Source organism: Monodon monoceros, unplaced genomic scaffold, assembly GCF_005190385.1.
Source record: "Monodon monoceros isolate NGI ecotype Baffin Bay Population unplaced genomic scaffold, NGI_Narwhal_1 Super_Scaffold_7, whole genome shotgun sequence".
In the NCBI taxonomy this organism is placed as follows: Eukaryota; Metazoa; Chordata; class Mammalia; order Artiodactyla; family Monodontidae; genus Monodon; species Monodon monoceros.
Window position 1 is genome coordinate 97,997,173 of NW_021703784.1, and position 22,375 is coordinate 98,019,547.

General features: G+C 55.7%; 1 protein-coding gene across 3 annotated transcripts in view; it reads left to right on the plus strand.

The window, feature by feature from the left end:
• FADS2 (fatty acid desaturase 2) overlaps nucleotides 1-20,810 on the plus strand; it is a 34,930-nt gene extending 14,120 nt beyond the window's left edge. The window contains exons 5-13 of one of the 3 annotated variants that reach the window (XM_029207623.1): nucleotides 3,736-3,861; nucleotides 12,432-12,492; nucleotides 12,904-12,980; nucleotides 17,706-17,803; nucleotides 18,066-18,162; nucleotides 18,469-18,548; nucleotides 19,010-19,135; nucleotides 19,469-19,560; nucleotides 19,894-20,810. In XM_029207623.1, the coding sequence (XP_029063456.1) occupies nucleotides 3,736-3,861; nucleotides 12,432-12,492; nucleotides 12,904-12,980; nucleotides 17,706-17,803; nucleotides 18,066-18,162; nucleotides 18,469-18,548; nucleotides 19,010-19,135; nucleotides 19,469-19,520 (717 nt within the window). In that variant the 3' untranslated portion in view covers nucleotides 19,521-19,560; nucleotides 19,894-20,810. Of the gene's footprint in view, nucleotides 1-3,735; nucleotides 3,862-12,431; nucleotides 12,493-12,903; nucleotides 12,981-17,705; nucleotides 17,804-18,065; nucleotides 18,163-18,468; nucleotides 18,549-19,009; nucleotides 19,136-19,468; nucleotides 19,641-19,893 lie in introns of those variants that run through there. The other 2 variants (XM_029207622.1, XM_029207624.1) reach the window with 2 other exon arrangements.
• The last annotated feature ends 1,565 nt before the right edge of the window (nucleotides 20,811-22,375 follow it).

A 22,375-nucleotide genomic window follows, 5' to 3' on the forward strand; every position in this document is an offset into this window, starting at 1 on the left:
TTTGATGGTAGATTTTTTTTTTTTTTAAATATAAATTTATTTATTTATTTTTGGCTGCGTTGGGTCTTCGTTGCAGTGCACGGGCTTCTCACTGCGGTGGCTTCTCTTGTTGCAGAGCACGGGTTCTAGGCGCGTGAGCTTCAGTAGTTGTGGCACACGGGCTCAGTAGTTGTGGCTCGGGGGCTCTAGAGCGCAGGCTCAGTAGTTGTGGCGCACGGGCTTAGTTGCTCCGTGGCATGTGGGATCTTCCGGGACCAGGGATCGAACCCGTGTCCCCTGCATTGGCAGAAAGATTCTCGACCACCGTGCCACCAGGGAAATCCTAATGGTTGATTTTTCTTCCCAGAGCATTAAAATAGTTGAAAACTACTTAAAAATTGGAAAGGTGGTATATTAAAAATTCTAATATGAAGTTTAAATTGATTATTTATACTGAAACCGAATTTATTATCATTTTACAGTTTAAGTTAATTAAAAATTATTTAAGGGACTTCCCCGGTGGCGCAGGGGTTAAGAATCCAGCTGCCAGTGCAGGGGACACGGGTTCGAGCCCTGGTCCGGGAAGATCCCACATGCTGCAGAGCAACTAAGCCCGTGTGCCACAACTACTGAGCCCATGTGCCGCAACTGCTGAAGCCCACGCACCTAGAGCCTGTGCTCCATAACAAGAGAAGCCACCGCAGAGTAGCCCCCGCTCGCTGCAACTAGAGAAAGCCCACATGCAGCAACGAAGACCCAACGCAGCCAAAAAATAAATTAGTTAATTTTTTAAAAAAGAAAAAAGTTTCTTTAAAATTATTTAAGAGTCTTTTCTGGTGGTCCAGTGGTTAAGATTCTGCACTCCCAACGCAGGGGGCCCGGCTTCTCTCCGTGGTCAGGGAACTAGATCCCACATGCCGCAACTAAGACCCAGCGCAGCCAAATAAATATTTAAAAAAAAAATTATTTAAGACTGTCACTTGGTTGAGAGAAATTGTCAAACTTGGCAGTTCTCTCAATTGAAAATGGGATGAACAAAAGCATAGATTTTTACAAATACTGTTGATGAGTTTGCCTCAGGGTCTGCTATGGCTCTGCCCAGCACTGCTGGCCCAACTGAGGGGACCTTCTTTTGGCTTCTGGAACATTCCACGCTCCTCTTCCCCCAAGGCCTTCACCTAGGCTCTTCCCTCTGTCAGAAAAGGGACCCTCACTCTGGCCGGCCCACTCCTGCCCAGCCTGCTGCCCAAGGGCAGGCCTTCTGAGTGGTCTCCCGAAACTCTTCCAGCTCCGTCAGCCCACCCCAGTGTGGAGTGATACCCTACTCTCCCTCGCTCGACAAGGGCTCGTCTCCTTCCCCACTTCTTCCCCAGGGCAGGCAACATCGGCACCACGTTCCGAGAGCACAGCACTGAGTCACTGTTCCAGGGCAGGCGGGGCTTCCCAGTGCCCAGGAAGGATACGTAGGGTTGAGCCTAGTGAAGAAGGATGGAGAAGAATCACAGCAGAGAATAGCACCATCAAAAAATGTTTTGTCGGGCTTCCCTGGTGGCACAGTGGTTGAGAGTCCGCCTGCCGTTGCAGGGGACACGGGTTCGTGCTCCGGTCTGGGAAGATCCCACATGCCGCGGAGCGGCTGGGCCCGTGAGCCATGGCCGCTGAGCCTGCGCGTCCGGAGCCTGTGCTCCACAACGGGAGAGGCCACAACAGTGAGAGGCCCGCGTACCGAAAAAAAAAAAAAAAAAAAAAAATGTTTTGTCGTTACAGCCGATGCCAAGTTCGGGGATGGCTCCACCTTGCCTCCTCTCATCCCCATGGTACTCATAGCCTGTCTTTCCTCCAGTTATTCAACAAACATCTCTTGGTTGGTGTATTGTAAACATCGTGCGTACACGCCTTGCCCCTTGATTTCTTCGCAGGAATTTCATTCCTTTTGTCTAGAAAGGCCAATGTGTCGTCTGATTTCTTAATCCTCTAAGCTCTCATTCGCTGACTTTTTTTTTTGCCCTGTTGGGTTTTGAGGCCCTCCTGCTTACAGGGGCCTGAGGTCACTGCAAAGGCCACAGCTGCTCAGAGCTGTTCCCGCCCATGTCCGTTAGGGTCCAGAGACTATGTTTGTACCAAAACGTCTTCCAAGTAAAATATTTGTTTTTGCAGTTAGGCCTTTTTATAGATGGCCAGACCCTTGGCCAAAGCATTGATTGATCCAGCAACAGTGAAGTCCTCATGCTGAAGAGTCAGAGGAGTCTTGTTTCCTTCTTTGCGTCACTGGGTGACTTTGCAGAGGGACATACGCCTTCAGAATGTGCCCAGAGCTGGAGCTGGTGAGACAGAAATTTGTGGCCTTGAAAGAAATACTCACGCAATGCTTCTTGTCTGCTAGAATTGTAATTTTATTATTATTAATTATTGGCCGTGCCGCACAGCTTGAGGGATCTTAGTTCCCCGACCAGGGATTGAACCCAGGCCCTTGGTAGTGAAAGCTCAGAGTCCTAACCGCTGGACTGCCAGGGAAGTCCCTAGAATCATAATTTTATATTTACCCGTTAGAACCAGGAAGCTCTGTTGGTGATTGCTTGTGAAGCTCCGCCAAGCCTTCTGGGCGTGTTGTGACTCAGCTGTCACCTCTCAGTGCAGTGGCATGTCTGGCTGCTGGGCTGTCTCTTGCCAGCTACTCTGTGGGCCATCTGAGAGCAGGGACCACTTGTGTTCATTTTTGTTTTTTTTTAAAAAAAGCTTTCTTGATTTAATTCACATGCTATACAATTTGCGCATTTAAAGTGTACGAACCAGGGAATTCCTGGCAGTCCGGTGGTTAAAACTCTGCACTTCCACTGCAGGGGGCGTGGGTTCCATCTCTGGTCAGGGAACTGAGATCCCACATGCTGCGAGGCAAGGCAAAAATAAAGTGTACAAACCAAATGTGTGCAACCACCATCACAATCAGTTTTGGAACATCTTGATCACCCCCAAAAGAAACCCTACACCACTTAGCCATCACCTCCCAACCCCCTCATCCCAACCCTAGCGCTAGGTAACCACTCTTCTTTCTGTCTGTGGATTTCCCTGTGCTGGACATTTCGTATCAATGGAATCCTTTGTGTCTGGCTTCTATCACTTAGCATCGTGTTTTCCAGGTTCACCCACGTTGTAGCACGTGTCAGTATTTCACACTTTTTTATGGCGTGGCCAAACGTATTCCATTGTGCGGATCTGCCATATTGTATTTATCCATTCATCAGTTGATGGACCTTTGGGTTGTTTCCGCTTTTTGGTTATTTTAAATAATGCTGCTGGAACGTTTGTGTACAAGTCTTTGTGTGGCTCTGTTTTCATTTCTCTTGGGTACACACGTAGGGGCAGAGTGCTGGGTCATATGGTAGGGACCACTTCTTACTGTTCCCAAAACAGAAGGTTCCCCTCTTCGCAACACACGCCAGCAGGAGAGGATGAGGGAGGTGGAGCCTCACGCCCGGTGTCGGCACGCGCCTCTCCGTCCATCCCCAGCACCGCCTTATGATCAGGGAAATAGGCCTGGAGCGGGGGAGTGACCTGGCTCCATACGGAAGCACTCTGGACTCAGCACCGGCAGGGAGCTGCATTCTGACTCTCAGGGGCCCGAGGCCCTGTGTATAATGGAGAAGTCAGCCCTGAGTATTGGACCTGCTGGGAACTGGTCCTGAGTTGGGCCTGTCGTGGATCCCCTTCCTGCGCACCGAGGACTGCACTGCTCACCCCCTATTCCTCCCCCGACAGGGTGCTTCTGCCAACTGGTGGAACCATCGCCACTTCCAGCACCACGCCAAGCCCAACATCTTCCACAAGGACCCGGATGTGAACATGCTGCATGTGTTTGTCCTGGGTAAATGGCAGCCCATCGAGGTACGATGAAGGGGACCAAGTGGCCATGGGGAGTGTTTGGCCTGCGCAGGGATCAGGGGAGGAATCCCGTAGGGTGGAGAGTGTCTGATGTTTACATGAAAACCTTTCCTGGACACCCTGAATTATTCAAGCTGAAATGTCTGTGGGATGGCGTCCTGTGTAAATAATGGATGCAGCTCCTTATCAGAGTGGTAGATGCCTCCCCACCTCCCGTGGGCCGGGGAAGAGCATTTCCTGGCTTGTTCCTTCCAGTTTAGCAGGAAGGCACAATTCCAGAGCTCAAGCCTGGTCCCCGAAGACCAGCCCCAGGAAACCTTACTTGGAGGGTCACAGTCCCCGATGCTGGGAGGGACCTCAACGGGGTCTGGTCCCACCTGCTTCACCACAGATGCCAAGCGAGGCTTGGCAGGAGGAGGGTGTGTGTTCAGGGTCACATCATTTTTTGGCCAGTCTAGGATGAGGCCCCAGATCTGACAACTAGGCCATTTCCTTCCACTCCATCACACTGCCTTGTTTTTACATTAGTTTTTTAAAATTATTATTATTATAAATATAGAACATACCTGTTACAAGCATTTAAATAATAACAGAAATAGACCAAACTAAGAAGTGAGTCTCCTATTATCTCTACCATCCCCCCTTTGCCTCTAGTGTCATGCCCCTGAGGGTGACCACTGTTGACAACATACTACAAAATCCTTCCAGATATTTTCTATGTGTGTAGACACACACACACACATCTTTTTTTAAAAACAAAAATTAAAACTTAAACAATTTTTCTGCAACTTGCTGCCTCACCAAACGTACACTTCCTTGCTGGAGTCAGAAGTGTATGAGCCTCCACCTGGGGCTGTCCAAGTGCTCTGTCGTATTTCTATACCATAACGTAACCCACACTATTTTATGACAGGAAAAATTGGTGTTGCTAAGTCTTTGAATAAAGGCCCCCCCCAATGCATTTAAAGAGTTTAAAGACTGTCCTCATTTAACATTCTGTAAAAAGTAGAGCCTCTATGTGACAGCCTCTAAAAAAAATCTACATATGCTTTACTTTTCAGAAATAAATTGGTGATGTAAACTAAAGTTTAGAAGATCCTTGTTGCTTTTATGTAGTTCTTAAGTGTGACACGCAGAGTAGGGGCCCAATAAGCGTTTGCCAAGAGAGGCATGTTTACCCTCAGTAAGGAGCAGTGTCTTTAGTTGGTTGTATTCCCAGTAGTGTTGGCATCCAAGAATTGGAACAGGGAGAGAAGAGAGCCTGTCCCCTCAATCCTGGTTGGTACCTCCCTCTCCGGTTTCATATCTATCTGACAGAATATCTGAGCAGAAACGTGGGTTTTCTGTGACGTTGTCAATTCAGAGGAAATTAGCCAAAATTCAGTACTTTGGAAGCGTGGAGGCTCTCTGGCTGGGCAAGGATTTTATTCTCTGCCAAGATACATGCTTACGTTTTCCTTCTAGGAAAGAGTTTGCTCGCTTTGATTTGAGGTGTCTAGATAGTAGCACTGATTAACCTGGGTCCATCTGATAAGAAGACAAAGGCTTCCCTTTCTGGGTGAGGCTTCATGCTGTAGAGCTGTTGACTGGCTTGACAAATGCTCTCTGTGTCCCTGAAAACGAAATCTAGTCTCACCAGTGATGCTGGCAACAAGGCGTCTCTCCTCTCTGTGTGGTGGCCAGCGAAACTTCTTCCAACATCTCTCCCTAGACGCCTCTCGAATGCCGACTTCTGGGGAGGGGGTGCGGTGGGAGGATTTGGGGATCTGGCCATCCAGTTGCCAGTGGCCTTGAAAGACCGTGGGCACGGCCACGGTGCTCCATGAAACCCTTTCTCTCACATACTCGGGGGACAGGCCAGCTGTTTCTGGGTTCCTGGTTGAGCCATACCCTGGTGTCCACAGGACCATGCTGCCTGGAAGGGACCTTTCTTTTATGCTTAGAAAGTTCTTCATATATTTTCAGTGTTTTATGGTTTCACTTTTTTTTTTTTTTTTTTTTTTTTGGCCGTATGACATGCGGGATCTTAATCCCCTGACCAGGGATCAAACCCGTGCCCCCCCACAGTGGAAGCGTGGAGTCCTAACCACTGGACCACCAGGGAAGTCCCTGGTTTCACTTTTATTTATTTATAACTTTAAATTTTTTGGCCGCACCACGTGGCATGTGGGATCTTAGTTCCTTGACCGGGGAGCGAACCCATACCCCCTGCAGTGGAAGCATGGAGTCTTAACTGCCGGACTGCCAGGGAAGTCCCTGGATTGGAGAATTTCTCCTTCTTCTCATATGGTGGACTTAGAGCAGTGAGGAACCTTCTTGCCACAGAAAAAGAATATCCCGCAAAGAGAGGCCATGATTCCTTGAGGCCCTGTTGTCTTCCAAGATCTCCAAAACCCACTTCCTGCCTCCAAAAGAAAAGTTAGAATGAAGCTGGGAGGTTGGCCAGGAGCGGGTGGGGGAGCTGGATCTTGGGCAACTACATGAAGCCAGGGCCCTCAAGGAGGACTGAAGTGTTCCATGCTGGTGGCACCCTCTGGCTCCTGGCAGAAGCAGAGGCAAATCCTCTTTGGAGGAAAGTCTCCAAATATAGGTATAAAGATTCCCACAGGCTAATATCAAGCAATGAGCTCGCAATCAGAAGCACAGCACAGAAGTGAGAATCAGAAGAAACCACATATAACAGGTTTAGATGCTATAGAACCCCATATACTCAGGTCCTATGTACAATATAGAAAGGTTATGTATGAACTTAAGATAAATAAACAAGTGATTATCAAAGAGAACCAAACAGATTTTTGAATGACCAAATGAAGTGTAGATATAGATATATATCTCCAGAACAATGGGTTAAATAGATTAGACAGAGCTAAAGAGAGAATTAGAGTCCTGGAAAATATATATAAATAATCAAAAAGTAATATGGTTTGCTCTCCATTGGGTCCCCAGGGCCTGTGCATAGTAGGCCTTCAACGTATGTTTGTTGAATGAATAAGCTGCTTTGTGTCGGCCTGTGCTAGGAGTTGGAGGTTCGGAGCCGGCCATTGTCCCTCTTCCTAGGATACTCCCAGCCCAGTGAAGGAGCCAAGACGTGCACTCAGATGTGCATGTTTCCCTCTAGGGGGTAGCAGGAGACATCAAGCCAGCAGCTCTGTTGAGGGTGTTAGGAGTCGAGGGAGTGCTGACGGCAGGGATCTGCACCCAGGGAAGGGGGAGAGTTCTACGGGGTCGAGAGGGATCTGCAGGTGGAGAGGGTCTGGCTGTGGACGAGAAGTGGTGGAGCCCCCATCAGAGCCTGGTTCCCTGGACCTCTTTTTTTTTCTTTCTTTCTTTTTGGCTGCACTGTAGCATGTGGGGTCTTAGTTTCCCGACCAGGGATGGAACCCATGCCCCCTGCAGTGGAAGTGTGGAGTCTTAACCGCTAGACCGCCAGGGAAGTCCCCTGGTATCACTTTTGAATGCTTGACTTTTGCCAAATGGGACTTGGCTAAGACCGCCGGTCAACCTTCATAATTCTCAGGAGTCAGCCAGTTTTCCTGGTTCCCCCTTACCGGGTCACGCCACCCCTTCTGAGTGGGAGGGTATCCTCTCCTGAACCCCAGCACCTGGTCTGGGCTGAGTGTCAGCACGGGACGCTGTCTGGGTGACTTGGGCGTCATGCCGATCCGTGCCGATCCATCCATGATGGCTCCTTAGAGCTCACTGCAAGCTTGTCGTGGGCCGACTTCCCTCCCGGAAAGAATTTACATCTTTACATTCAACCTTTCCATCCAGAAATAAGACATCTTTCTCCATTTATGCTTGAGTCTCCTTTTTATATCTCTTAGAAAGGTTTTCCTTTTTTAAAAAAATTTATTTTTATTTATTGCTGGCTGTGTTGGATCTTTGTTGCTGCATGCGGACTTTCTCCAGTTGCGTCGAGCGGGGGCTACTCTTCGTTGCCACGCGCGGACTTCTCATTGCGGTGCCTTCTCTTGCTGCGGAGCACAGGCTCTAGGCGCGTGGCTTCAGTAGTTGTGGCACGTGGGCTCAGTAGTTGTGGCACGCAGGCTCAGTAGTTGTGGCGCACGGGGCTTAGTTGCTCCGCGGCATGCGGGATATTCCGGACCAGGGCTTGAACCCGTGTTCCCTGCATTGGCAGGCGGATTCTTAACCACTGCGCCACCAGGGAAGTCCTCCTTTTCTTTATATGTCTTGTGAATTTTTTTTTTTTCAATTAAATCCTAGGTAACTTCTATTTTTTGTCATTATGATGGGGTTTCTCCAGTATTCAGGAAACCTGTTGATGTCTGGCTAGTTATCTTATGTCCAGCTAGTGTCCACTTATGTCTGCTTGTGATTCTAGTTGTTTTTCAGTTGATTTTTTTGAATTTCCCAGGTAGACAGTCACATCCCTGAAAATAATGAAAATTTAGACTCTTTTTAATCGCTCTACACTCTTATTTCTGGCTTGGGTTTTATGGCATTACTGGAACTTCACAACAGAATTCGTGGTGTTGTCAAGGACGGTCTTGTTTTGCTCATCCTGCCCCTCCACCACCCACTTTTTTTTTTTTTTTTTTTTTCCATATCATGGCGGGGAACGAGGAGGCCCTTAGCCCTGTAGCTCTGTAAATGGGCTCTCAGAAGCTGGGGATGTTTCTGCCTCCCTGCCTGAGATCCTGCTTTTCCCGCCCATCTGGGAGGCTCTCCCTGCCCCACGGCCTCTCTGCAGCTGACCCTCCAGGCTTCCTTCTTGAACAGGCCAAATATTCCCTTGGAGCACCTGTGGCCCTCCTCTCAGGGCCCTCGGGCTGGAGTCTTGCCACCTTGCATGCCTGCCGTGGCCATGTTCCTCATTTCTGTGTGTGAGCCTGGGCAGGGCTTTGCAACTGCTCCCCTCCCCCTTCCCCTGACAGACAAGGAAGGGCCTGGTCATTCCTCAGACATTTTTTTTTTTTTTTTTTTGGCGATACGCGGGCCTCTCACTGTTGTGGCCTCTCCCATTGCGGAGCACAGGCTCCGGACGCGCAGGCTCAGCGGCCATGGCTCACGGGCCCAGCCGCTCCGCGGCACGTGGGATCTTCCTGGACCAGGGCCCGAACCCGTGTCCCCTGCATCGGCAGGCGGACTCTCAACCACTGCGCCACCAGGGAAGCCCATCCTCAGACATTTTGGTCCAATGCTGAAAAGTCCCCTGCACATGCCCCTGGCACCCCCTCAGCCCATAATCCAAGCCCGGCCTTGTGGTCCTTCCAGAGTCTGAGCACAGGAGGGTCAGCTGGCCGGGGCCCAGGGTTGTGGGCCTCCGGGAGGACAGGCCGCCAGGGCTGGCCGTACTCCACCTCCCTCTGCCTCGGGCCTGTGCTCCCTTCAGCCTCGGCTTGAGGACGTGTCAAAGCAGGATCTGCACGTGCCGCCACTCCCTGGGGTCTGGACATGACAAGCCACCCGGATCCTCGCCCGCAGCTCGAGTGGAAGCACCCCCTATCTTCCTGCAACTCCCCTGTGATGGCCTCACGACCCGAGCTTTCTCCCTGTGTGTGATAAGGACTGTTCTGGAGGGCAGAGGCATGTGAGTCCTCCAGGCCTGTGGTCCCCACTGGGGAGGAAGGTTGACTCTTACTGAGTCCCCGGGCCTAGCACTGTGCCGAGCGCTGCACGTGGGGCGTCACTTAATCCTTGCTTAACCATGAGGCAGGAGCCCTCATCAAACCCATTTTATAGATGGAACAGCTAAGGCTGAGAGAGTGAAATAACTTGCTCAAGGCTACAGCTAGAAAAGCAGTGCCACCATCCAAACCCAGGCTGCCTGGCTCCCAGCCAGGGCTTCCGGGTCCTGTGGGACCCTGCCTGGGGCCACCACCTGCTGGACACTAGAGGCCTGTGTTTGTTGGATCCCTCCAGCTTCCTGATGAATTAAGAAGCCAGGAGCCCCTCCTCCTAGCTTGGTACATTCTGAAACAGCTCTCCCCATCCCTTCCCTGTGCCCATGACATACAACTGAGTGTTGCAAAGAACTGAGCGTGTGAAAATCAAGAAACCAGAAGGTTGGCCCCAGGCCGGGCCTGGCATCACCAAACCACAGCTGTGCTTGGCTGGTTTTCGGAGGAAAGCTAGTGCCCTGGATCAGCCTTACCCTGACAGGCGACCTTGCAGTTCCTCTAACTGAGGTCATCAAGACGGGAACAGGCGTCCCGTGACATTTCGCACGTTACCACACACGGGCGCACGTGTAACCGTGACTGGCCTTCCCCCACAGTCCTGAAGTGCTTTCACAGCCCCATCACCAACGGGCCCTCGACAGCCCTAAGAAGTACTAAGAAGTACCCATCATACCTCCACTTGACAAATAAGGAGCCCAAAGCTCACGGGGTGGGAGGGCGCGGGGACAGCAAAGCAATTTGCTCAAATAACAGATTGTTTCCAAATCTTGAGCCCCCGCCTCTCTAAGGCTGGGGGCCCCCAGGGGTGGACAGAGGAGGCCTGCCGCTGCCTGGAGGCAGGGACTCGGCAGCTCCCGCACGACAGTCTGGGGCATTGAGGGGACACACGTGGGAGCCTGCAGTGCTAAGTGGCCAGGGGCAGCTGGGGAGCATCAGCCCCGTGTAATCTGTCGCCCCCTACAGGGCACCGTGGGTCAGTGCAAGTAGGGTCTTGCTGTGCAAATGCAGCTTCAAACCAACTCCCCAGCTGCGCCCACCCCTGAGACTTTCTGCGGGGTCCCTGCACCACAGCCTGCGCTGCCTTCAGTGCTCACTCCCCGAGTAGAGCTGGACCAGCCCCAGGGTCTTCTGGGCCTGGGGCTGTCCCCTGGGTTGACCTGTGGGGCAGAGATGTAGGAGGGCTCCTGTCCAGGGCTGGAGAAGCCTGCAGACAAAGTCTGGGCCCGGTTCCTGGCTTCTGGGAGGAGGTTAGAGCAAGACCTGGGGGCCTGTTCTATGGGCCCCATGCTCCCCAGAACTCAGACCACCAGACCGGCCACTCAGGGGGCGCCTCTAATCCCTCCCTCCTCTGGAAAGTTGTCCAGAACTGTGTCTGGTGTCCCCCGGCTGGGACCTCTCCAAGGCCAGCCGCAATCTCACTGACAGCCTTCGTGCAAAGGACGTGCATTCTGGGGATGGGTGAGACCCCTGCCAAGGCACAGGGGGCCACACGGAACAAAGGGGTTGATTCTGGTGGTGCTTCAGCTGGGTGGGCCATGGCCATGGCCTCTGTGCCAAGATGCACGTCCTGGGGACAGGCTTGGCTTTGCTCCCACCGGGGCCCCTCTGTCCGTGCGCTCTCCCTGTGATTTTGGCAATCCCTCCCCTCTTGTGTTCTCACCTCAAGAACAGGAGCAGAGGCCTAGAGGACGTCCAGGGTTTCGCCATCCATATCATGCTTTGATCTCCCAGCTGAAAGAAGCAGCAGTGGACATGATTGGATGAGAGCGGCGCCAACCTTCGGAGCTGGGGGTGGGGTTGGGGGAAGGGGGGCTGAGGAGCTGTGTCCCAGGGGTCAGCCCCTGGCATTTACGCCCTTGTTCTCATTGGCTCCTCTTGACAACCAGTGATTTGGATGCCAAACAGGGCTCAGGCGGGCTCCGCGACCTGTGCGGTGTCTCAGCGCAGGTGAGAGGCAGAGTCGAAGCCCAGGCTCCCCACACAGACCCAGCATCGCAGGTGCCCCTCTTCGAGCAGCATCTTTTGGTCTCAGTCCCCTAAGGGCCAGGTGGGCTGGTCCCTGTGGGGCTGGGCCTTGAATTAAGGAGCTGCAGGGGCCCTGTGGGGCCGTGGGTCCCCTCACCCGGGTTCGTGCTCAGTGTGGCCTGAGCCAGTTTGTACAGTGAGGATGCCCACGCCCCAGCCAGCCCTCCCGGCCCATCTCACCTGAATGTCTGGGTGTCAGGGTGCCCTGGGTAGGACCAGGTGACCAGGTGTGGCCTGAAGAGTCCACGTGGTCCACGTGGTGACCTCCTCTGGCCCGCCGTCATCCTCAAGTGAAAAGTCTCAGCCTGGGAATTGCAGGAGGCTCCGAGAAGATAGATGCGCCTGGCCTGGTGACTGTTAACAATTCCCCAGGCCCTTACCTGAGTTCTCCTGCCCACTGCGGGCTCCAGGGAGCTTCTCAGGGGGACCCAGGAGCTTTTCTGTCTCCCAAAGGGGTGGAAACTGGCCAAGGAGCTCCCTCTGGGTGTCTGTGCCCCCCACGTGCACTGCTGAGTTGTGCATTCACTCAAAATTTATTTAGTGCCTGTCGCATGGGCTCTGCGTCCACTTTCTTGGGTTCAGATCCCAGCCAGCCCACTTCTCCTGTGGCCTCGGGCAGTGATTTGACCCAGAGCTTCAGCTTTGGAAGCACCGCTCGTAGAGGAGCGCGTGAGCTGAGGCCAGCATGGGATGCAGCTTGGGATCGGCATGCCCAGCGAGGGCTGAGGAAGTGTTGGCCGGAGTGGCCGGGAGCCCACAGGGGCCCAGACTTGGGAGCCCAGGGTGCAGAGGACAGAAGCCCCCTGGGCAGGAGGAAGGAACGGTGCTGCAGAGCAGGTGGAGGAGAGCACGGGAGGCTGGAGCCTGAGGGGTGCTGGGGGCTCACGGTCTCTTCTCTCTCCTCAGTACGGCAAGAAGAAGCTGAAATACCTGCCTTACAACCACCAGCATGAGTACTTCTTTCTGAGTGAGTGCTGGGGCACCCCGCAACCACACCCGGACCGCCTTCTCACCCCAGTGTGGCCCTCTGTCTCCCCTCCCACCTGACAACCTTCCAGACCCAGAAAGTGACACCAGACCTGTGAGAGGAGAAGGGACCACAGCAGCCATCCCAGGCAAACCCCACATGGCCCATGATACAGAAGGGACATGGGCCCAGACACCTGCCCAGGGTCCCACACTCACAATCGCTGGGCGGGGTGCCGGCAGGTGCTGTCTGCTCCCAGCCCCCTCCTCGGGTACCGGGGCCCCGGCCGCCTCTGCCCGGGAGCTGCGGAGCTGGCACCACATTCCGGCTTCTACCCTCAGCTCCTTCCCATCTTCCAGGCCCACCCGGGTGAGACAGGCCCTCTAAGTGCCTCTCCTCTCTCTCCTGCAGTTGGGCCACCGCTGCTCATCCCCTTATACTTCCAGTACCAGATCATCATGTCCATGATCGTTCACAGAGACTGGGTGGTGAGTCCAGGGGGCCCGGGAGTGTGGGGAGGAGGGCGACTGAGGCGAGTGGACCCTGGGGGCCTGCAGGGCCCCTGGCATCTCCTCCTGGGGTGGCTGCCTTGTCACCCTCAGGAAGGGACTAGCTCTGAGGCTGCCAGGAGCCAGGGAGGCCATAGCACCCCAACCCTAAAGATCCCCCCACACAGGGCACCCACTGGGAGAGCCACGGTCTTGGCAGAGCTCCTCAGAAAGTTCCTGAAGGCAACGTATGAGCCCACCCATCCAAGGCTCTGCTCCAGCCATCGCCCTCCTGTGTCCCCGTGCGGCCCCTAAGACCCGGTGGACCGGGTCACACTGCACTCTGGTTGGTAAATGGAGAGCCGCCGGGCATTTAGTTTGCTACAGCTGCATGAGAAAGTGCCTCAAACTGAGTGGCATTTCTGTTAAACGACAGAATTGCATTGTCTCACAGTTCTGGAGGCTAGAGTCCGAGATCAAGGTGTCTGCAGGGTTGGTCCTTCTGAGGGCTCTGAGGAAGGATCTAGTCCAGGCCTCTCTCCCTGACTTGTGAATGACCATCATCTTGTCCCTGTGTCCCTCATCTTTCCTCTGTGTGTGTCTGTATCTGTGTCAGGTTTCCCCCTTTGTATAAGGACACTAATCCTAGTGGATTAGGGCCCGCCCTAATGACCTCATTTCCACTAATTACATCTGCAAGGATCCTATGTCCCAATAAGGTCCCGCTGTGAGGTCCTGGAGATTAAGACCTCAACATAACTCATTTTAGGGGACGTGATCCAGCCCAGAACTCCAGAGAGAGAAAGGGGCCCTGGAGAGGGCCGTGTGGCGTGGTGCACAGAGGTCCGTGGCTTGATGTAGATGTGCAGGCGTGGTTCTGTGGGAGAGGACGGTGTGCCCGCGATGGGTGCCCTGGGTGAAGCAGTGACCCTCGGCAGAGACTGCTTTTTGCAGAGCAAGGTTCCCTGGGGCGGGGACAGGGCCCCTGCCCTCGGCACCAAGTGGATAGTCACTGAGTCAGTGTTGCTGGTCTTTTTTAAAACACCTAGTTTCATAAATGAAGATTTTGAAACTCTGAGAGTTTGGGACTTGCCCAAGGTGACACCGAGGGGTGGGTCAGGCACTAGAACCCAGACCTCGCGATGCCACGGCCTGGATCCTGTCCCCACACCCCAGCCACCACTGTCCCATGTTTGTACAGCAATTGAAGCGCTTCAAAGTACTTTGTCTTACGTTCTCTCCTTGGCGTTATTGGCAAAGGTGCCTGCTGATTCTGCTAAGAGGGCCAGGCCTGGGACTCGGGAGCAGGTGGGGCCGTTTGGGGAGGAGGTGGGATTCTGAGGCCTCTGCCAGCCCCATGCTGGTAAAACCTGTACTACACTCTTCTAAGACACGCTCTTTTATCCGTACCCGCTGTGTTCCGGGAACGGTTAAGCACTGCCCCCTACGTCGTGTCATCTAACCCTGTTTTGCCAGCAAGGCAGGTACAGGCCAGAGGGAAGGAGTTTCTGGATCAGTTAAGTGGTGGAAATTGGAATCCAGATCTCCTGCACCCGAGCTCACCTGGGCCCTGTAAGGGGTCACAGCAGAAAGGGACCGCGCTGCTGCCGCCGGGGGCACTTGAATCTGCTTTCATGGCAAATGACTCCTGACATGAATATTTAATCCTTTTTTTATTTTTTAAACTGTGTTTGTTCCCTAAGGAACAAAGCATTACATAGGGACAGCGGGAAAGGGAATCAGACTTTGTACCCGAACTGGCTCAGGTGGCCCAGCCAGGGACATTTGATCGGGCCCCTCAGGGCAGGGCTGTCCCGCTGGGGAGTAGAGTTCAAGCTTGGGTTTCTAGTACAAAACTGTAGCTGACTGCAGCCAGGCATGGCGCCAGACCCAGCACTCCCCTCAGGGGCCCACAGGGGCAGAGGCATGCCCTACGCTGTGGTTTTCTGATTCATGGTAACAGTGAGCTTAGGTGCCAAGTGTGGCTGTGACCTGGGGCAGTGGTCCTCAACAGGGACAATTCTACTGAGCCACTTGGCAACATCTGGGAGACTTTTTTTTTTTTTTTTTTGGCCGCGCCGTGCGGCATGCGGGATCTTAGCTCCCTGACCAGGGATCGAACCCGTGCCCCCTGTAGTGGCAGCTCGGAGTCTTAATCACTGGACCACCAGGGAAGTCCTGGGAGACATTTCTGATTGTCACAACTCAGGGGGGGTGGAGAGCTGTTGGCCTCTAGTGGGCATCCTACCATGCCCACGACAGCCCCCCAGAGCTGAGAATTATCCAGCCCCAAATGCCAGCCAGCATTGCCAGTGGTTACATCCTGGGGATGTTTCCCAGGCCTCAACTTCCTGGAGGTCCGATGTATCCGATACCACTTACTGCTCCTTCTTAAAATTCTCCCTGTCAGCTTCCAAGTGCTGCCTCTGCTGGTTCTCCTCCACCTCTGTTTCCCTGCATCTCCTTCATCCCTTACCTGTGAAACCAGTGGTCCCATAGTCATGTATGGCTCCACACAACAATACGTAAGCACACACCTCCATTAATATATATGTACATACTACTGCACTGCGTACACACAAACAAGGAATTAAAATGAACGTTTAGACCACCTCGGTCCTGAGGTCTTGCCCTCCGCCCACCGCTGGCCCTTCGAATCCCCTCCCCAGCCGCTCCCCCCAACCCCTTTCTACCCCAGCTGATGGCACCCACGCCAGGGACCAGCCCAGATTCCTCATGACCAAGCAGTCCCCAGGTGGAGCTGTCCCTGCCTCTTAAATATTTCTGGAATCTGCTATCTCCTCCTCAGTGCCGTGGGTCCTGGTTTGGGCCTCTGTCATTTCATTCCTGAGCTACTGGAATAACCGAATCTCCCCACCTCCAGTTGGCGGGGATCCAGTTTAAGGTCCAGATGGGACCACGTTCTTGTTGTTTAAAGCTCTCAGTGTGTCTTCATTGCCGGCAAGGTAGAGGCCAGCCCCCCCAGGCGGACGTGACCTGCCTTGGTCTCCCGCCTCCACCTCGAGCGCTTGGGCTGGGGTATATGGAGCATATAATCTGTATGCAAACACAGCCCTTGCCCGGTCTTTTCTCTGGGCTTTTCTTCGTATTGTCATCATTCTGCAAACATCCATCCTACCGTTCTTTGCTTAGCTGACGTCCGGCGTACCCCAGCCCAGCGTGGGCACCACCTCCTGATGGAGGCCTTTCCTAAATCAGGATCGGGTCGGGACGTCACGCCACACTCCCATCACCCCTGTAACTATGTGTCCCCTTCCATATGATATTGAAGGGATCTCTGTATAAGTCTGTCCTTCCAGACGAGGGGCTCTGAAGGACTTCCTTTTGCCCCCAGCACCTAACTCGGTCCCTGACACAGAGAAGGCATTTACTGAGTGTTTGTGGAGCTTAACTGCACAGAGCTCGTTTGAAGGATGAGTTTGCTGAGCAGATAAGGGGAGGAGCTTCCAGGTGGATGCAGCCAGACACAGACACTGCAGCACAGCCTGGCTGTGGGAGACGGGCTACGGATGAGGCCAGGTCAGTGGGCAGGCGTGTGAGGGCCGTGCGGCCTACTAAGGGGCTGGGTTTTATCCTTTGTCCCCCGGCGGGGAAGGAGGCCCGTGATGGCTTTGAGGATCGCAGTGGCGTGGTCCAGCTTGCGTGTCAGGAAGGTCTCTGTGGTAGCAAAGTGGTGCAGAGACCAGATTGGAGTCTTTAGAGCTCAGACTTATGGGCTGCGTTCATTGTTGCAACACCTTCAAGCCATGTAGAATCTCAGGGTGTGTGGGGGTGTTCTCTTCCCATCCTGCAGATGGAGGGACTGAGGCACCGCTCAGAAAATTACTTACAGCTACACAGAGTAGGGTGGAGCTATAATTAATGGCCAGAAGCCTGACCAGGAGCCTCTGCTCTCATCACTACCCTGCCGAGTGTCTGGGAGAAGTGATGAGGGAGAGGAAACAGCCAGTGCAAAGGCCCTGAGGTGGGAACAGGCTGGGTCAGGGTGGCTGAGAAGAGAGTGGCCCCCAATCCCTGTGGGCTGATCTGGGTGGGATGGGAGGGCTTAGCAGGGAAAGATAGAGTCTGCTTGGAGCTAAGATGGTCTCTCTGGTTGCCATGGTTATGGAGCCATTGGAGCAGCTGGGGGAGGTGCTTGCCCAGGAAGGGAGGAGAGCTGAGAGGAAGAGGGGCCAGGAGGAGAATCAGGTGTGCGAAGAGGGCCAGCAGTGTCAGAGGTTGCTGGGAGGGCCCAGAGGCGGGCGATGGATGGTGTCCCTGGCCTTTGTTGTGCTGGAGTGAATGTCCGGGAAGGAGACCCAGGTGGATGAGCAGTTTGTGAACCTGCAGGTGTCAGGGGTGCGCGCAGATGGTAACGCACCTTCAGAATCCCTGGGACCATGAACGAGCTGCTGACCCCCGGCCCCTCCCCATGGCCGGCATCTGCTGGTCCCCATCCCTGTTTATTTCCCTAAATGCAGAGCTTGCAGCCCCCTTCCTGTTGCTAAAACACTCAGCATTTCCCTAGACATAAAGACAGTCGTGCACAGCCTGCACCGGCAGGCGTCGCGTCCTCAGCGGGCCTGGTGCCCAGTTTCACGGAGGCCTGTTGAGCTTCCTTGGCCCAGCAGTGAGAGGGAGGTGCTGTGTACACACACCTGTGGTCGGGAAGCCGTACCGGGGGGCGGGCGGGACACTCCCATATCTAACTGTTTCTCTCCGCAGGACTTGGCCTGGGCCATCAGCTACTATGCCCGTTTCTTCATCACCTACATTCCTTTCTATGGTGTCCTGGGAGCCATCATTTTCCTCAACTTCGTCAGGTGCCTGCGCTTTGCTGGTTAATCATCCCTGGGCCCCTCGAGCACTGGCACTGACGGGGGCTTTGATGCGAGGCCCCCAAGAGGAAAGGCTCAGAGGTCCCCACTTCCTGCCCCGGCCCCTCATCAGGGGCTGCACTCACTCCACCCCCCACCCGCCCTGGGCTGCGCGGGGTCGGCAGGGAGGCTCTGTTCCCACCGATTCCCCGGGCCCCGTGGAGCCCGAGCATGCCGGGCTCCAGTGCTGAGCCGAGCTCGCTTCCAGGTTCCTGGAGAGCCACTGGTTTGTGTGGGTCACGCAGATGAACCACATCGTCATGGAGATTGACCAGGAGCCCTACCGTGACTGGTTCAGCAGCCAGGTGAGGGTGGCCAGAGCTGGCCACCGGGGCCCTGCGGAGCCTGGACCCGAGGTCCATGTCCTTGGTTCCTGGGAACGTGGCTGCCCAGTGGGCCCGGCGCCGTCCTGCGCTTTCCTGGGGCTGCCTGTGTCCTTCCGCTGGGAGGAACAGGGCTGGGCAAGAGAGAGTGGCGGGGAGCTTTTGGAGGGACCAGTGGGGAATCTGGGCAGGGCGGTGAGACCCCTGGGTAAGGCTGGGCCTCGTGGGAAGGAGACGGGGCCCTCTGTGCTTTGGCTCTTGGCCACTCATCCCCCTTCTCCCTGATAGCTGGTAGCCACCTGCAACGTGGAGCAGTCCTTCTTCAATGACTGGTTCAGCGGCCACCTCAACTTCCAGATCGAGCACCAGTGAGCGCAGGCGCGGGCGGGGAGGTCGGGGTGGGTGGAGGGTGGAGGCCGTACAGTGGAGGGAAGTAGCTACCAGCCTCCCCGGCAGAGGGCAGCAGTTGGGGACTACCTCTCTCTTCCCCACTGAGGCCCCCCCACCGACCCTAGAGCGTATCTCCACCCCAGTGCCCCCCCCGAAGCCTGGAGAGGGGTTCTCCTGCCCTGGGCCACATGGTATAGTGACGCCCACCCCTGCACGTGTGGCTTGGCATCTTCCTTGATCCCGTGAGCCTAGCAGGGCAGGTGATTGGTCCCTTTATTGCCAGGGAACCCGAAGCCCAGCCCTCCCCCTCCACATGCCAGCCGCCCCTGTGGGCACATAGGGAGAGATGGACGGGGTCCCCTGGGCCTGGCCAGCCTCCAAGTGGGCTGTGAGAGGAGGTGGGTGCTTCCTCATGCCCGGCCCCCCGCACTCTCCCCAGCCTCTTCCCCACCATGCCCCGGCACAACCTGCACAAGGTCGCCCCGCTGGTGAGGTCCCTGTGCGCCAAGCATGGCATTGAGTACCAGCAGAAGCCACTGCTGCGGGCCCTGCAGGACATCATCAGGTAAGGGCTGGCGGGCACAGGTGCTGGCGCCCCTTGAGGTCCGTGGGGCACGGGGGGAGACTGAGAGGCATGTAGCTGGGACCACCCATGGTGAAGACAGGGGTGACAAGAGGAGCCCCCAGCCGGCCCCTCTGTCGCTAGGAATTGCCTGGCCTCTGTGTGGGTTGGATGAGGACCTTCCCTTGGTCCTTCCACAGGGGTCTCCCGGGGAGCCCTGAGCTAGCAGGCCCGCAGGCCCCTGGCTGAGAGCTGAGAGGAGGCACCCATGCTCCCAGCCCCCTGCTTCCTGAGGCTCCCTGGTCCCTGACTGTCCCTATCCCTCTCTCTTCCCAGGTCCCTGAGGCAGTCTGGGCAGCTGTGGCTGGACGCCTACCTCCACAAATGAAGCTGCAGCCCTCCGGGTGCCCATGGGGAAGGGGGACCAGGTGGGGATGGTGGCCAAAGGGAAGGGTGGGACTTGGTTCAGGGGGGTATCATGAGGCTGTGGTACCTGCTGGCTCACAGACTCTGGTTTCGGTCTTTCCTGTTTTGCTCTCTGGTTTCGCTGCCTTTGCGCCTCCCCCCAGCACCCTCCCTCCTGGGGCCTGCCCGGTCAGCCCGGCTCTCCCCACCTAGGAGCAGAGCCAGGTGGCTCCAGCCTGGCCATTACCCTCTGCCCCTAAGCACCTGCCAGACCAGAGGTGCACAGGTGCAGCCTGTGGCCCCCACCCCCTTGCACCTGGCCTCCAGGCCTCACACCGCTTTCTGTTCTCCCTCAGATGCTCTTGAGGTCTGCAGGGCTGGGTCCTAGCCAGCAGGACGGCTCCCTGAGCCTGCAAGCCTGGCTCCACCCTCTCTGATGGCCGCGCACCGTCTGCCCCTATGTGGGGTGGCATGCTTTGTGCCTGGGTCTCCTTCCCACCGCCAGGATCGGTACTTGGGGTGTCCCTGCAGGCCCCACCTTCTCTTCAGATGTCTTCAGCCCCTGGGCCCTGACGCCAGGCTCCCTGTGCCTGTAGCGCAGCCAGCTCAGGCCTCGGGGCCCAGGGAAATGTCCTCCTGGCCCCACTGGAGCCCTCTGACCCAGGGCTCGAGCAGTTCCATCCTGCTGCCTCCCAGCTCCAGAGCCTGGGACTTTGGGTCCAAGGGGGCAGTGCCACAGATGAGCTTAGCAGAAGCATTGGCCAGGTCAGGGGTCAGCCAGCCTGTAGGCTCAGCCCTGTCCCCCCATCCCTGTTCAGATGTTTGTCCTGGTTGAGAGGCCTAAAATTCCGGAGCAATCAGACCCTTCCCCAGAGTGCTCCGTTACCTACCAGGCAGTGCCAGCCAGTCCCTGGCTGCTTGGCCCGTGCAGACTTGGGTCCCACAGGCTGCAAGCGGGCACTGGAGCCCGGGGGCTTATCCCAGCCCCTCCCCAGGTTGGGGCTGCCCGCGTGGACACTCTCTTTCACCGTCTTCTATGCTGTCGTGTCTTTTCCTGGTTTTTTAACCTTTTGCTACAGGATGAATTCTGACGGGGGTGGCAACGGGACTAGGCCATGGGACAATCTGCCTGTTACCAGCCGCCCCCCGAAGCCTCCCCAGGCCCCACAGTGGGTTGAGCTGGGCTTACTCACTGAGGCCACGGTGGCCCTGAGTGTTGGGGGGCAGAGAAGGAAGGAGTCCCGGAGGAGGTGACCCTGAGGAGCCGGGGGTTTGGGGGGGACCTAGGGGGACAAGGAGGGGTTGGGGCTGGAGGCCAGACAGCTGAGGGGACAGGAAAGTGAGAGGGGAGGGTGGGGAGCTTGGTGCCCCTGGGAGGATCCAGAGCTGCTGCATTTGGAAATTAACCCACTAACCATTATGTAGCTCCAGGGGAGGGCGGGACAGGAACCAGCCGCTGGCCAGCCAGGAGGGACCCGCCCTGGCTGGTGATGGACCTTCAGGTTGCCATGGCAACGAGGGTCCGCCTGCGGCCCTCCCACTGAGAACACACTGGCCAGAAGAGCTGCTGTCCCTCCCCTGGGGCAGAACGGATCCATAGGGAACTGATCTTAATTTTTATCATGTTGCTTCCCCACCCCTACATTTTTGGAAATAAATGAAGTGATTTTATTCTCACTTCCGTGATCAGCGCTGGCCGCGTCCTGCATGCTGATGCCAGGTGGGATGTCGGTGGAGGGTGGAGGAGGGGGCCTATGTTGCACTGGGAGCCCTTTCCCTCTGTCCACCCCTCCCCAGCCCCCTCCCCCCGCCACGCCTTTGCTCGGGAGAGGACTTCCTCTCCCCTTCCCCGCAGTGCACTCCAGGCCAGGAATTTTGGACAAACGGCCCAAATAAATGAGCCCTCCTTCCTCTTCCTGGGAGCTGGGGACTCTCCGCAGCTCCCACAAAACCACCACCACCGGAGTGAGGCTTTCCGGAAGGTCTCCGGGGGGCAGCAGGGGGCTGGCACAGGCCACCTCCTGACATCCTCATTCCCCATCCCCCTCCTCCTTTAGGGACCAGTTGTCTGCCCACAGGCCCACATCAGCTGGCTTCTGCTGGATTCCCCTCTACCCGTTTCTGGTCACTGTACCGAGCGCTGGGGGCAAAGAGTCTCAAGGGGCTGAGGAAAGCCCTGGGGACCAGATGTCTTGTGGCCGCTGTGCCCGTGCAGTGGCTCATTCAGTCCCCAAGCCTGGAAAGAGTCCACAGGAACGCGCCAGGGGCACTCGTACAGTTTTTACCTCCCAGTGGCTCCCACACTGCTCTCTGATGACCCTGCTCTGGGCTGGCTCAGCTGGCAGGTCAAGCTGGCTGTGCCAGGGAAGAACCAAGAGGTTCACGGGGGCCAGAATCCCAGAGGCTCCCCACCTGGCCTTGCACCTCCTCCCAGCAGGGCTGGGGAGGCTCCAGAGTAGACACTTGCCCTCCCTCTTGCTTTGCCTATGACCTCAGTATAGCCAGCAGGGACAGCCAGCTGATCCAGGTAGGGTGTGTATGTGATTCCCCAGTGGGCACAGCCTGTGGAGTAGGACCTAGGATTCCAGAAGCCTCGAGCCAAGAGGCAAAGACCCAGCCCTGGCTCACTGAGTGGCCTTGGGTGAGTCCTTTGCCCGCCCCAGCCTTCAAGGCTGAAGTCTCCCCATTTGTACAGAGAAGGCAGTGGGCTACAGGGCTCCAAGGATGCTGTCATCTCCCAACACTGTGAGCCCTTGGCCTTGCCCTGCCTGGACACCCACTAGAAGCCTTCAAATCTGGGAGACATTGGGGAACAGACCTTTCATCCTTCTTACCTGT